The sequence below is a fragment of the Schistocerca piceifrons genome, chromosome 1 (genome assembly GCF_021461385.2).
Source record: "Schistocerca piceifrons isolate TAMUIC-IGC-003096 chromosome 1, iqSchPice1.1, whole genome shotgun sequence".
In the NCBI taxonomy this organism is placed as follows: Eukaryota; Metazoa; Arthropoda; class Insecta; order Orthoptera; family Acrididae; genus Schistocerca; species Schistocerca piceifrons.
In genome coordinates, this window is record NC_060138.1 from 1,014,289,252 (window position 1) to 1,014,304,784 (window position 15,533).

Sequence of the window (15,533 nt, forward strand, 5' to 3'; positions counted from 1 at the left end):
GGTCCTGTGAATAGCTGAAAGCAAGGGGAAACTACAACCATAGTTTTTCCTGAGGATATGCAGCTCTACTGTGTGGTTAAATGATACTGGCTTCCTCTTGAGTAATTCTGGAGGTAAAATAGTCCCCCAATTGGATCTCTGAGCAGGCACTACTCAGGAGGATGTCATCATCAGGAGAAACAGAACTGGAAATCTATGGATCTGAGCATGGAATGTTAGACTCCTTAATCAGGCAGGTAGATTAGAAAATTTAAAAAGGGGAAATGGATAAGTTGAAATTAGATAAAGTGAGGATTAGTGAAGTTTGGTGGTAGGAGGAACAGGACTTCTGGTCAGGTGAATTCAGGGTTACAAACACAATGTCAAGCAGGGGTATTGCAGGAGTGGGCTTAATAATGAGTAGGAAAATAGGAACATGGGAAAGCTACTATGAGCAGCATAGTAAATGCATTATCGTAGCCAAATATGGACATGAAGCCCATGCCTACCACAGAAGTACAAGTTTACATGCCAACTAGCTCCGCAGATTTGGAAGAGATTGAAGAAATGTATGATGAGGTAACAGAAATTATTCAGATAGATAAAAAAAATATAAAAATTTAATTGTTATGAGGGACTGGAATTCAACAGTAGGAAAAGGAAGAGAAGGAAAAATAGTACGTGAATATATACTGGAGGAAAGGAATTAAAGGAAAGCCACCTGGTAGAGTTTTGCACAGAGCATAATTCATCACTGATAACACTTGCTCTAAGAATCATAATAGAAGGTTGTTTACATGAAAGAGAGCTGGAGACACTGGAAGGTCTCAGATTGATTATATAATGGTTAGACAGAGATTTAGGAACCAGATTTCAAATTTTAAGACATTTTTAGGGGCAGAGGTGGACTATGACCAAAATTTATTGGTTACGAACTGTAGAGTAAAGCTGAAGAAATTGGAAAAAGGTAGGAACTTAAGGAGATGGGATCTGGATAAATTGAAAGAACCAGAGATTGTGAGCTCAGCTTTAAGAGATGAAATAGTGAAGTCAGAAGAGGATCAAATGAGCAAAAAGGCAAACCTAGTAGCAATCCATGGATAATACATGTGATATTGAATTTAATTGATGAAAAGAAAAATTTAAAAATGCAGCAAATGATGCAGGCAAAATGGAATACAAATGTCTAAAAAATGAGAGTGACAGGAAGTGCACAAATGGCTAAATAGGTCTGGCTGGAGGAGAAATGTAAGGATTTAGTAGCAAATTTCACTAGGGGCATAATAGATGCTGCCTACAGGGCATTTAAAGAGACCTTTGGGGAAAAGAGAAGTAGCTGAATGAACACCAAGAACTCAGATGGTGAAGCAGTCCTAAGCAAAGAAGGGAAAGCTGAAAGGTGGAAGGAGTATATAGAGGATCTATTCAAGGAAAATTGTAGGCAATGAACTGCTTGAACAAGTTGATAAATTTACTTATCTGGGCAGTAATATTACCAGGGATGGAAGGAGCAAGGCAGAAGTGAGAAGTAGAATAGCTCAAGCAAAGGCTGCGTTTAACAAGAAGAAAAACATATTAACATCTAAGAGCATCAGTGTGGCATGCTATGGGTGTGAAACATGGACTCTTGGGACAGAGGAAGACCAGAAGCTAAATTCTTTTGAAATGTGGTGCTATAGACGCATGCTCAAAATAAAATGGATCGACAAGGTCACAAACGAAGTGGTTCTGGAAAGAGCAGGTGAGAAGAGAAGCTTCTGGAGTTTCATTGTTAAAAGAAGAGTGCAATTTACAGGCCATCTATTAAGACATAAAGGACTCCTGAACACAATCATAGAGGGATATGTTGAGGGAAAAAGACCAAGAGGAAGACCACGACTGAGGTACATGGATCAAATCGTGAAAGATGTGGGATGTAACACCTATAAAGAAATGAAGAGAAAAGCTGAAAGACGCACAGAATGGAGACAAGCTGCCATTGTAGCTGTTGCAAACCAATCCTTGGATTGACCACTACAGAAGAAGAAGATTCAAGGGAGATGAACTTGAAAGCAACATTATAGAAAGCAAAGTGGACACAAGTGTAAGATAGGCTGGGAGATATGATACAGTGAGAAGAATTTGACAAACCTCTCAAAGATCTAAGTTGAAACAAGGCCCAAGGAGTAGATGACATTTTCTGTCAGAACTACGTCAGTCTTAGAAGAGCCAGTCATGACAAAACTCTTTCGTCTGGTGTGCAAGATGTATGAGACAGGCAAAATACCTCAGAATTCAAGAAGAATGTGCTAATTCCAATTCCAAAGAAAGCAATTGCTGACAGGTGTGAAAATTACCAAACTCTCAGTTTAATAAGTCATGCTTGCAAGATGATAACACAAACTCTTTACAGAAGAATGGAAAACTGGTAGGAGCTGATCTTAGGGAAGATCAGTTTGGATACCAGAGAAATGTAGGAACAAGTGAAGCTATACTGATCCTATGACCTATCTTAGAAGGTAGGTTAAGGAAAGGCAAACCCTCATTTATAGCATTTGTAGATTTAGAGAAAGCTTTTGACAATGTTGACTGGAATACTTTCTTTAAAAAAAGAGGGGTAAAATACAGCAAGTGAAAGTCTATTTAAAAGTTCTACAGAAACCACACATCAGTTATAAGCGTCAAGGGGCATAGAACAAAGAAAAATTTGGAGTAGGAATTAAAATTCAGGGAGAAGAAATAAAAACTTTGATATTTGCCGATGACATTGTAATTCTGTCAGAGACAGCAAAGGACTTGGAAGAGCAGTTGAATGCGATCGACAGTGTTTTGAATAGAGGATACAAGATGGACATCAACAAAAGCAAAACAAGGATAATGGAATGTAGTCAGATTAAATCAGGTGACACTAAGGGAATCAGATTAAGAAATAAGTCACTTAAAGTAGTAGATGAGTTTTGCTTTTGGGCAGCAAAATAACTGATGATGGTCGAAGGAGGGAGGATATAAAATGTAGACAGGCAATGGCAAGGAAAGCATTTCCGAAGAAGAGAAATCTGTTAACATCGGATACAGATTTAAGTGTTAGGAAGTCTTTTCTGTAATTTGTATGAAGTGTAGCCATGTATAGAAGTGAAATGCAGATGATAAACAGTTTAGATAAAATGAGAATAGTAGCTTTTGAAATGTGGTGCTACAGAAGAAAGCTGAAGATTAGATGGGTTGATCATGTAACTAATGAGAAAGCACTGAACAGAATTTGTGAGACAAGAGATTTGTGGCACAGCTTGACCAAAAGAGGGGATCAGTTGATGGGAACTGCATCAAACCAGTCTTCAGACTGAAAACGAGAACAATGACAACAACAACAACAACAACAACAACACCTTGTATTCATCAGGTCAGAAGTCCTGCTCCTCCTGCCACAGAACTTCACTAATTCCCATTATATCCAACTTTAACCAATCCATTTCTCTTTCTAAATTTTCTAATCTATCTGGCTGAATACAGGTTCTAACATTCCACGCTCCAATCTATAGAATGCCAGTTTTGTTTCTCCTGATGATGAAATACTCCTGAGCAGTCCCCACCCAGAGATCCAAATGGGAGACTGTTTTACTTCCAGAATATTTTACCCAATAGGATGCCATCATCATTTTATGGTAGAGATGCATGCCCTTGGGAAAGATTAGAGTTGTAGTTTCTCCTTGCTTTCAGCTGTTTGTAGTATCAGCACAATAAGGCCATTTTGGTGGATATTAGAAGACCAGATTAGTAAATCATCCAGGCTGTTGCTCTTACAACTACTGAAAAGCCTGCTGCCCCTCTTCATGGAACCACACATTTGTCTGACCTCTCAACAGATACCCCTCCATTGTGATTGCACCTACGATATGGCTATCTGTATCGTAGAGGCATGGAAGCCTCCCCACCTGCGGCAAGCATATTTCATATGCATTGGATAAAACAAATTATTTTATGTTCAATAAACTATTTGTAGGCTTTCGTAACATTATTAATATAATTGGGTTAAAACCCCAAACAAACGCTATCATTCTACAATTAAAGAATTTAGGTCAAGTCCATGATACAAAATACAGGGTGACAATTACTGAACTCTATGAAATAAAATTGTCATAACTTCTGAATGGTTTGCATTAGGACATAGAAACTGAACGGCTGGCCATGGGGCATGATGGGAATTAGTATGCGCATGTATGATTTGGTTTAGCGATGAAGCCCACTTTCACTTAGATGGGTTCAGCAATAAGCAGTTGGTGGATATGGGGTACTGATAATCTGCATTTCATGATCAAGAAGTCTCTTGACCTTCAATGGATGACTGTGTGGTGTGCAATATCCAGTCCTGGAATAATCTGTGCAATATTCCTTAATGGCACAGTGATTATCAAACAGTATGTGAAGGTTTTGGAAGATGATATCATCCCCACTGTTCAAATTAACACTGATTTCAACAAGACGTGGTTCATGCAAGATGGAGCTCGAACACAACAAAGTAGGAGAGTGTCTGATGTCCTGGAGGAGCACTTTGGGGACTGCATTCTGGCTCTGGAATACCCAGAGGCCACTGGCATGGGCTGTGATTGGCCACCATATTCTCTGGATCTGAACACATGCAACTCCTTTTCGTGGGGCTGTATTAATGACAAGATTTGCAGCAATAACCCCAAAACCACTGCTGAGCTGAAAAGAGCCATTCAGATCATTGACGGTATGCAGAATTTCACTATTTGTCTGCGCCACAACATCACCACTGTTGGCAGGCATATCAGACATGTTGTAACCTAAATCTCAATATCTGTAGTTTACATGTTGAATAAAGTTGTGTATGCCATAGTTTGTAACTAATTTACTTTTTTTTCATATAGTTCAATAACTGTCACCCTCTATGTCACATCAGTAGTGTAGTTAATTTGTTATTCCCTGTTACAAAAATGAATAGTAGCCCTTACAATTTGAGCAGGACAACAGAATTCAAATAACTTTAATTACAAGTAAAGGAATACTTTTCAAGAAGCCTTTATTAAAATTTTTGTTGCTGGTGCTCTTTAGAGATAGTTTCCAATGCTTTTATTCTTAATTAAATTCACCTTTCTGTGAATACAACAATTTAAAAACTGTATTATGTTACATAGTATGAGTCCTTTCTTATTTTGCACAGATGTTTTCAATGAAGAAAGTATCAAAGGGCGTCAGATGATTCCTGGTTTTCCACAGTCAAAATGTGCAAGAGATGATGGTTACTTCATTCCTTTCAGACGAATCTTTCAGAAAGAAGCCTATTTCAATAAGAGTAGAGCAGCATATCTGGAACGGTATGTGTGTGACACACAAACTGATATTTCAATTTCGGTATCTATAAATTATTCATAAAATAATTGCATTACTTGGAGTTGCATTACACAGTCCTTTAATTTTGAAATTATGCTTTAGACTTGCAGCAACTGCAAAGAACATCGCACCAAGAACATTTGTACAGCCATCTCCAACAAAAAGACAAACTGGATCTGGAGATTATTATGGTTGTTTTGAGAAAATTACAGGTAAGCAGTGTACCAATGTGAAAACTATATTTGAAATGTGGTAAATTTCAAATTTTCCACATAGAAGTTTGTTAGCAGTTATTAATTCCATCCTTATAACAAAAATGCAAGTTGAAATTGGAAATCTGTGCTTTGTCATGATTATCAATCATAGAAGTAGCCAAACTTGGCATTTTGAATTTTTTTGGTGTGTAATTACACATTTCTTTGTATAGCTTTCAGGATTTGTGAGTTTCATTTCTTTTTAACAGAGAATCTTCTGTATAAATTACAGACCTGTAGCTCTGCTCATTGCTTATATTCCTCACCATATATCTAGAGACATGGCTGTGGTTATTTTGATTGCTTAACATTTCTTTATGGCACCTCTTAGTACTGCAGTGCTCAGTTGCATTGCACATGGCTGTAACATAATGCTGAAGTATGCTGCCTGAAAGAAATTTGAAACATCCAGAAAGGGAGAAGGAAATAAAATGGAAAATCACAGGTTGAGAGGGTATGTGGTGTTATTTCAGTGACTACAACATTGACTTGAATTTACAGAGAACTTGGCAGTAAGAGCCCACTTAGCAGTATGATGTTGAACTGCCTCTGGCATGGATGCATGCACTGATTTGGCTGGGAATGGTGTCATATGTTATGTTATGTTATGTGGTTTATTCATCTCATTACATACAATTTTCAAATCATTTGATTTGATGTACAGGAGACATGTCAAGGTTTACAAAAGAAACTTTTTTCACTTTTTTAAGAGAACTACAAAAGTTTACATTATATTTTACATTTCTAAGTTACAGCTACACATGTACATAAAATAATAAATGTATTACAATCTCTGTGTTCAGATTGTGAAGCTGTCCTCAATGAATTCATCGACAGAATAATAACACTTTTCCACCAGGAGAGTAAAGAGCAATCTTTTCAGTGAACCAATCTCCATTTTAAATATATTACTGCCTTTTATTTTATTGAAAATTTTTAACCCCATATACTCTGGCGTTTATGTGTTGGAAGTTTGAAGTTATCTCTGTGGCGAGTGCTGTAGTTGTGGTCAAAACGGAAATTGTCTAGTGTATGTTGATTTCTATATAGGAACACCACCATCTCATATATGTAAAGTGAGGGGCTAGATAGTACTTTTAAATTTTTTAACAGTGGTCGACAGGATTCCCGTTTTTTTGCAACACACATGTTTCTAATTACTTTCTTTTGTAATACTAGGAGCCTAGTGACATTTGCTGAATTTCCCCAGAAGATTATGCCATAACGAATAACTGACTCAAAGTAGCAGTGATAAACTATCTTTCTGGTATCTATGTTTGTGGCACCTGACAAAATACACATTGCAAATGCTAAGTTGTTCAGTTGATTTGCTAAGTAATCTATGTGTACCTTCCAATTTAAATTTTTGTCAAGATTTAGGCCTAAGAACTTCACGTGGTTTGCTTCTGTGATATCCTGATCATTGCAAGTTATCTTTATTTCACTCCTTTCTACTGATTTAGCTTCAAATTGCATCATTTTGGTTTTAGTTACATTTAGTTTTAGTCCATTTTGATAGAACCAAGATTCAAGTTTTTCTAAAGTGTTTTTGGCTTTTTCTGGAATATTTTCAGATACCTCATTTTCAATTAGAACTGATGTATCATCAGCAAATAAGACTGAATGAACATCAATAGCAAGTGGTAGGTCATTTACGTAAAAAAGAAACAGATAGGGACCCAATATCGAACCTTGTGGGACTCCTTGGGGAACTGTTTTCCAGTCTGATGAATAATTGGTTCCATTTGAAGTTAAAATTACTCTTTGTTTCCTACCTGACAGGTAAGAGCTAAACCATTTTAAAGCAGTGTCTCTGATTCCATACATCTGTAATTTGTGGAGGAGTAATGCATGGTTCACTGAATCAAAAGCTTTAGTCAGATCACAGAAAATACCTGTGACCTTTCTACCTTTATCTAACGTGGAGCATATTTTTTGGATAAACTCATTTATAGCATTCGCAGTGCTTTTACCCTGTGGGAATCCGAACTGATTTTTAAAAATTATATCATTTACAGTAAGAAAGTTATTAATTTGTTTTGCTGCAATCTTTTCAAACACTTTAGAGAAGACCGGCAAGAGAGAGATAGGGCGGTAATTCCCCATATCTTCTGTCGATCCTTTCTTGAATAGAGGTTTGATCTCACCATATTTCAATACCTCTGGAAAGCATCCCTGTTCATAAGATTGATTTATAATAGTTGACAGTGGTTGGTAAATAATATCATACACATACTTGATTACAGATGTTGTTATTTCATCCCACCCATGTGAGGTTTTGTTTTTTAGAGACAATATTTCCTTTTCCACATCCCTTTGGGTTATTTTTTCAAATTGTTTAAAAGATGTGTTCTGGCTGTTTTCCAAATTTGTGATGTCCTGATAGAATGTCATATCCACATCCGATCTTACTACGTTTAGGAAGAATTCATTGAAACAACTTGACATCTGAACAGGGTTTACTATAATTTCATTTTCATGTCTAATTTTCAAAATCTCATGAATTTTTACTTTGGCTCCTAGTTCAGACTGAACAACTGACCACACTGCTTTTGTCTTATTTCTGTGTTCTCGTATGAATTTATTATTTGCCATTTTTTTAGCTGCCACTACAACTTTCCTAAATACAGCTTTATACTGTTTGACATAAATGACAAAATCTGGATTTCTGTTTGATTTTAACTCATTGTGGAGCTCTCTCTTTCTGGCACTAGAGATCTTTATTCCTGTTGTAATCCATTTGAGTTTACCATTAACCTTCTTTTGCTTATATCTACGAGGAAATGATTCATTAAATACCTCTAAGAAACAATTTAAGAATTTGTCATAGTTAATCGAGCTTGAACTATTGTAGTCTACAGGCCAGCTTATTATACTTAATTTACTGCGGAATAAATCCATTTTACTTTTACTGAGATCCCTTTTTATACACACTTCTGGAGACTTTAGGTTATTTGCTTTTGGGAGCTCAATAAACAGAGCTGAGTGATCTGAAATACCCAAGTCTAAGCAGTATTTGTGCTTATTTCCACTGTCAAATATGTAGTTAGTAATAATATTATCAATGCAGGTCACTGATCTGCTGTTTTCCCTAGTGCCTTCAGAAAAATTTAGCTTGAAACCAGATTTCTGAATGTAGTCACGAAATTTTGTGGAATCATTGCTTTCAACTAAGACATTTAAGTTGAAGTCTGCTGCTGTAACAACTTTTTTCTTACTTTCTTTCTGGAGTTTTTCCAGGAGGCATTCGAATTTGGTTAAAAACACTTTTGTTACCGCACATCCAGGAATTCTGTAGATTGCTATAACCAATGTATTCAGATCACTCAGCTCTACAGAGCAACTTTCAAACACGCTCTCTTCATTTAAATAATTAAAACTATCTCTTACTGTATAACTTATGGAAGAATTGACAAGAATGCAGGAGACTCCACGAGATTTGCTTATTCTACAAAAGCTAGCAGCTACCTTATAATTATTAATACTATTTAGTACTTTTATACTATCTTCTGTTAACCAGTGTTCATTTAGGCAGATTATTTTAATATTTACGGATTCTGAAAGCAGAATTTTTAGTTCGTCGATTTTTGAGAATTTACGATTTGGTAGTTCTGCCCGTAAGCCATTTATATTCAAGTGCATCAATAGATCATTTTTTCGTTTAGTTATTTCGCGTGCATCCTTTGTTTGGTACTTAAACTTTTTATTTTCAGTTTGAATTTTTTCTTTGTCACCCCTATCACAATGAATTAGTTTCCCTTGCTTCTTAGGACTTTACACACGTCTATGAACATTTTACTAAGGTTCACAGAGCCTAATCTATTCAAGTGCAGGCCGTCTTTTCCCAGACACTTGCAGTTTAAGAATTTGTTTGGGTCAATGAATACTGCACCGAGTCTGTTGCACTGTTCCCTAATGCCGGTATTTATCCTGTTGATGTAAGTATCACTTACCGATCTTCGATGAATGATTCCACTAATTACCAGCCTGGCTGTTGGGTATACAGTTTTCGCCGATCTAATCAGATTCCGCGTTTCATTCACGATTTCTTCCTCACTGTTACTGCGGATGGAGTTTGTGCCCACGTGGATTAAGACACCTCTGTAATCGTCGGTACTTAAAGTTTTGTTACCAGTTTCGCCCGTGTTTCTTTTCGTGGACAATACATTCTTAAAGTGTTTGTTGAGCTGATGCGATCAGATTCCAGGTCGAACATCGACCTTGCAGTCCGGCACAATAACATTTTTCAACATAACATAACATAACATAACATAACATAACATAACATAACATAAATCGTTTTTGTCATCTTCTTTGTTCGTTGCACTTTTACGTTTGCCCTTCTTATTATAGGAAACTGTTTTCCATTTATACTTATCACTTGTTTCACTGACAGAATTCTCTGTTGTATTATTTGCCGTATTACACAAATGCGGATGTTTGCCACTTTGTTCAGTAATGGATTGATTTCTACACATGCAGGATTTTCTTTCAATAACCAGTTCAGAATTTTCTTGTTTCAATGCTAAAATTTCCGCCTTCAGCGCTTCAATGTCACTTTGAAGCAATTTAATAATTTCTTCTTTTGAGTTCACGGTACTTACGAGTTCGGCCGTCTCCATACGCAAACAATGTGGACACGACCATGGGAACTCATCTTTTATGAGTTTTAAATTCACTTTCGCGCATTTTTCATGAAACCAGTAGTTACACTTCACACAAAAGATGCCTTTCATGACGCGTTTCGAACATTCCCTACACGATGAACTATTTAATTTAACCTTTTTTGAGGACTGAGATGTGTCACAACACTCTTCTATCGGCGCCATCTTGTCTTAAGTCATAAAACCATTGTATCTTCTCCTGCAGCAAGCTGTCACATAACTTTTGTAACTTGACCTCGACATCTTGGATACTGACACTGGGGAAGAATTGACCTTTGAAAAAATGGTTCAAATGTCTCTGAGCACTATGGGACTTAACATCTGTGGTCATCAGTCCCCTAGAACTTAGAACTACTTAAACCTAACTAACCTAAGGACATCACACACATCCATGCCCGAAGCAGGATTCGAACCTGCGACCGTAGCAGTCGCGTGGTTCCGGACTGAGCGCCTAGAACCGCGAGACCACCGCAGCCGGCAATTGACCTTTGAGCCAGCTGCTACCATGTTCTATTGGGGACAGACCTGAGAATTTTGATAACCATGGAGTACCTCAACATCATGCATACAGTTTATATAGACATGAGCCATGTGTGGACAAGCATTGTTCTACTGAAAAATGGCCCCACAATACTGTCGAATGAGTGGTAACACGTGAGGGAGCTAGCTGTCCATGATGTACTATTGTGCTGTCAGAGTTCTCTCAATCACTTCCAAATGTGAGCTGAATTCATGGCCAGTGGCTCCCCATACGATGATGACAGGAGTAACACTGTTGTGCCTGTCAAAAATGTTGGAAGGATGGGACCTCTCTCCCAGATGCTGTCATATTCAATGACAATGATCATCCAGGGTAGTGTAGAACCATAATTCATTGCTGAAGACAATGCAGCACTGTTCTTCAGCGGTTCATGCATTCCAGTCATGTCACCAGTCCAATATGCAACTGTTTGTGTTGTATTGTAATGGCAGGCTATGCATGGGATCATAATTCCCTAGTTCAGCTGCTGATGGTCTCCAACCTGTGGTGTGGGATGACACAGAATCTTGCAGGGTTTCCCTTACTTGTACTCAGACAGCAGGTGCAGATTGTGCTTGGTGCACAATACAGTTATCCTCCCTTGTGGTGGTTGGACATGGTAGGCAGGAACATTAACAACAAGTATGCCTACACTGATGTTCCCATGCAGTCCAGCATGAGACCACTGCCAAATCTGAATGCCCCACAAAGTGGGATGTTGCATGATTTGATCAGATGGCCAAATGGAGACATACAATGAGGCCCTGTTCAAACTCTGTCAGGTGCTGATAACACTTGTCTCACATGAGTATGCAGCATCTCTGCGTCCTCCACAGTGATCAGTCAAGATCTGACACAGTTCACACCCCTTATGTACCCTCGCAGGTCTGTTAATAGCACTAAATACAAACAACACTAAAGTACTCTGGTGGCCATTCTAGCTGTCACGTAGACTTTCAACTCTAATCACTTACAAACCCATCATATATAAATTTACACTGACCCCCAATCATGTATTCCGAGAGATTTACTTTCTCGGTCACAAAGTGATCAGCTTCAGAGCTGATTATTACATATAGCTGTTTCTAAGTGCTTGGTTGTGTACAAGTTGTGAAACAAATACTGGAAGTGGTTCATAAGCTTGGAAGCAGTAGTAGTAATAGTAGTGCAGTTTTATTTATCTTTGAATCACTTTTACAAAGATATTGCACATGTAATGACACTACAGTGAAAATAATCATTTATACAAACATTTAAATACTTACAGTCTTAGCTTAATGAGGATGTGATTTGTAGCTTGAGGGATATTTTGAATATCTGCATTGAGTTTTGCAGCAAGAGTCTGAAGGTAGTGAAATTAAAACACAAATATTTAACTAATAGGAATGATTATTTTTGAGACAGGGCTGAAATAAATGAAACATTTGCACTGGTAATAATTACACCAATAGCCTTTGCAGTGCAAAGACAAACACCTCCAATGAAACCAAAATATAAATCAGGAAGGGATGTCATTTGATATTTGATATTCAGCATTTTTTTGCTCCCTTGGATTTTGGAAAATCCAGGACAGAATGGGTGGCTTTGCTGATATCATGAACGCACCTGGAAGATTTCAAAAGCAAAATGTTTTAAATCAGACTTCAGGAAAAGCATCACTTGAGAAGATAGAAACATTAAAATTATAGCACTGCTAGTTCTTGTACCTTTTTATAGGTGACCCAATCCCGAAACATACATAGCTCTTTAGTGTAAAGTAAATGCTCACCAAGCAATGGCAGGGAAAACACACACAAAAGACTTTAACTCTTACAAGCTTTTGAAGCCAGCGGCTTCTTCTTCTGGCAGAAGGGGAAGGAAGAGGGGTGCAGGAAAAGGACGGGAGAGGTTTAGGGAAATGGGTAAAGTTTAGAAATGTCACCCAGAATCCTGGGTCAGGGGAGACTTTCCGACAGGATGAGAAGGAAGGACTGATTGTTGGGGACAGCACTGGACAAGATTTCAAAAACTTGAGAGCTTAAAGGTGGAAGACAACGCAATATGCAAGACAGAGATTACTGCTAAAACATCATGCCTGAATTAATAAGTGTGAAAAGCTAAGTGCATTGTATGTAACAGAGTTGGGGGGGGGGGGGGGGGGGGCGGCAGCAAAAATAGACAAGTCAGAAAATGAAAGGTGTAGAAAACTAAAATAGGGTGAAGAATGTAAATTAATGCCATGTGGGTGGCAACAACGAAGGACATCTTGTAGCGCTGGTTCCCACCCTTGGAGTTCTGAGAAACTTATGTCTGGGGGAAGAACCAGATGGTATGTGTGGTGAAACAGGCACTGTAGTCATGACTGTCTTGTTGTACAGCATGCTCTGCAACACGATATGGTGTGTTGCCAGTATACACCCTCTACCTATGCCCATTAATCCTGACTAATAACTGGGTGATAGTCATGCTGATGTGAAAGGCCGAACAGTGTTTATATAAAAACTGGTATATGATGTGTCATTTCAAAGGTGGCTCTCCCTCTAATAGTATATGTTTTGCCAGTTACAGGGTTGCAATAGGTGGTTGCAGGAGGGTGCATAGGGCAAGTTTTGCGGAGGGGACGGTTAGAGGGGTAGGAGCTATAGGGTAGGGAGCTGGGTGCAGAAGCAGCATAAATATTGTCACGTAGAAGGCATAATTAGATGAATGATGAACACTAACTTCACTTAACAAATATTTATTCAGCACTTGCACATACAAGAGTGCAGAGTGAACTGCCTCTGGCCAGAACACACACATTATATATACAGCTAGAGAAAATTCCAGTACAATGATTCTTGACATTTGTGGATACTTCTAGAATGTACTTGAAATGCATATAGAAATTAAAACTGTGCAGTCCAAGTGAGTTTTGAGCTCACACCCCTCCATGCAAGCAGTTAAGTATCATAACCATTATACCACAGTGCTACTCAGCTTCTTCTGCAACAATATTGTGAAGATTCGGAGGATGACAAATAGCTATTCTAGTGTGGTGGGCAAAATCTCAGACACGATGGATCTCATTTCAGGGCATGATTTTAGGAAGTCATGGCCTTGTCAAAGTAGCTAATTAATACATTCAAGACCAGGACAATACTGGGTGACAAGTAGTGTGGATGTGATGGCCCAGGAAATCTGCTTTTGAACTAGGCTGTTGGGATAATTACATGCAGTGAAGGCTGAAGTGAGAGTGGTGGTGTATTGCTGTAAAGAATCTGCATCCAAACAAATATGATTGCCATGAATGCCAAGTCTGTATGGGAGGGAACATTTGATATGGAAAGGCTGACAACTGTCAAAATTTGAGTAATGTTGTTTTTTAGTAGGTTTGGTGTGTAGCTGGCCTTCGATGAAGATGAGATCAACATCAAGGAAGGTGGCATGGGATTTGGAATTGGAAATTTAATTGAGAGAAGGTATTTAGAGATTTCAGGAATTTTAACATGTCAGCCTCACCATGAGTCCATACGGCAAAGATGTCATCAATGAATCTAAACCAAACCAGGAGCTGAAGGCTTATGGATCCCAGGAAAGCCCCCTCCAAGCAACCTATGAAAAGGTTGGCATAGGAAGGAGCCATCCTGCTTCCCATGACTGTACCCCTCATCTGTTTGTATGTCCGCCCAGTAAAGATGAAGTAGTTGTTGGTAAGTATAAAGTTGATTAAGGTGAGCAAGAAGGATGTTCTAGTTTCGGAATCAGGTAGGTGTTGACTGAAGAAATGTTCAGCAGCAGACAGACCACGTACAAGGGGGTTGTTGGTACAGAAAGAGATGGAATCAGTGGTGACAAGCAAAGTGTGTAGTGGGAGTGTGACAGGCACATATTTCAGACAATCTAGGAAATGGTTGGTATCTTTAATAAGGGAAGGAAGTCTTGGTACTATGGGTTTCAAGTGCTAATCTACTAAGGCAGATATATGTTCGCTGGGTGCTTTGATGTCAGTAACTGTAGGATGGTCAGGATGATTGGGTTTGTGGATCTTAGGAGGAAGGTAAAAGGTGGAGGTGTGTGGTTTGGGTAGTACGTTCGCTGGGTGCTTTGATGTCAGTAACTGTAGGATGGCCAGGATTATTGGGTTTGTGGATCTTAGGAGGAAGGTAAAAGGTGGAGGTGTGTGGTTTGGGTAGTGTAAGAAGTTCTACGGATTGAGGTGTGAGTCCTTGTGAAAGGCCTTAGGTTTTAAGGTAGGACTACAGGTCCATTTGAATCAGAGGGATGGGATCTTGATGGTAGATACTGTATGTAGAGGTGTCAGACAGCTAGAGTAGACCTTCACAACATACTCCTGTTGGTCAAGTACCACAATGGTAAATCCTTTGTCTTCTGGGAGGATAATGACGGAGTTCTCAGCTTTTAGGGAAAGCAGAGCCTGGAGTTCTGCAGAGGACAGGTTAGGGTCATGTTGTAGGGACCTGTGGATAGGTTGTGAAGCAATGTTGGATATGAGGAATTCTTGGAAGGCTTGTAAGGGATGTTCAGAGATAGTGGTGCATTTGTTTTTCGCCAAACTGCTTTGATCAACTTTTACTGCCATCTCCTACATTACTTTATTTGCCATGCAAAGTAGTTTACATTATCTCCTGTGACTTTCACTTTCTGTTTGGCCAGTTTTTTTAAAATTGCGTGTCCTTTCATGACTTTTCCTTTTTTTTCTTTTTTTTCAGATCAATTTTTTGGATTATATAGACCACTCTTGTGGTGAGAAGTTTTTGCCCACTCATTGCCTCTTGTTAACCATTGTCTGTTCTACAATTCTCTTGT

At 38.5% G+C, this 15,533-nt stretch overlaps 1 protein-coding gene across 1 annotated transcript in view; it reads left to right on the forward strand.

The window, feature by feature from the left end:
• The window catches only part of LOC124777202 (UPF0602 protein C4orf47 homolog), a 130,554-nt gene that overhangs the window by 23,776 nt on the left and 91,245 nt on the right, over positions 1-15,533 (forward strand). Inside the window, exons 3-4 of the mRNA XM_047252520.1 lie at positions 5,141-5,294; positions 5,413-5,522. Of these exons, the coding sequence (XP_047108476.1) occupies positions 5,141-5,294; positions 5,413-5,522 (264 nt within the window). The remainder of the gene's footprint in view (positions 1-5,140; positions 5,295-5,412; positions 5,523-15,533) is intronic.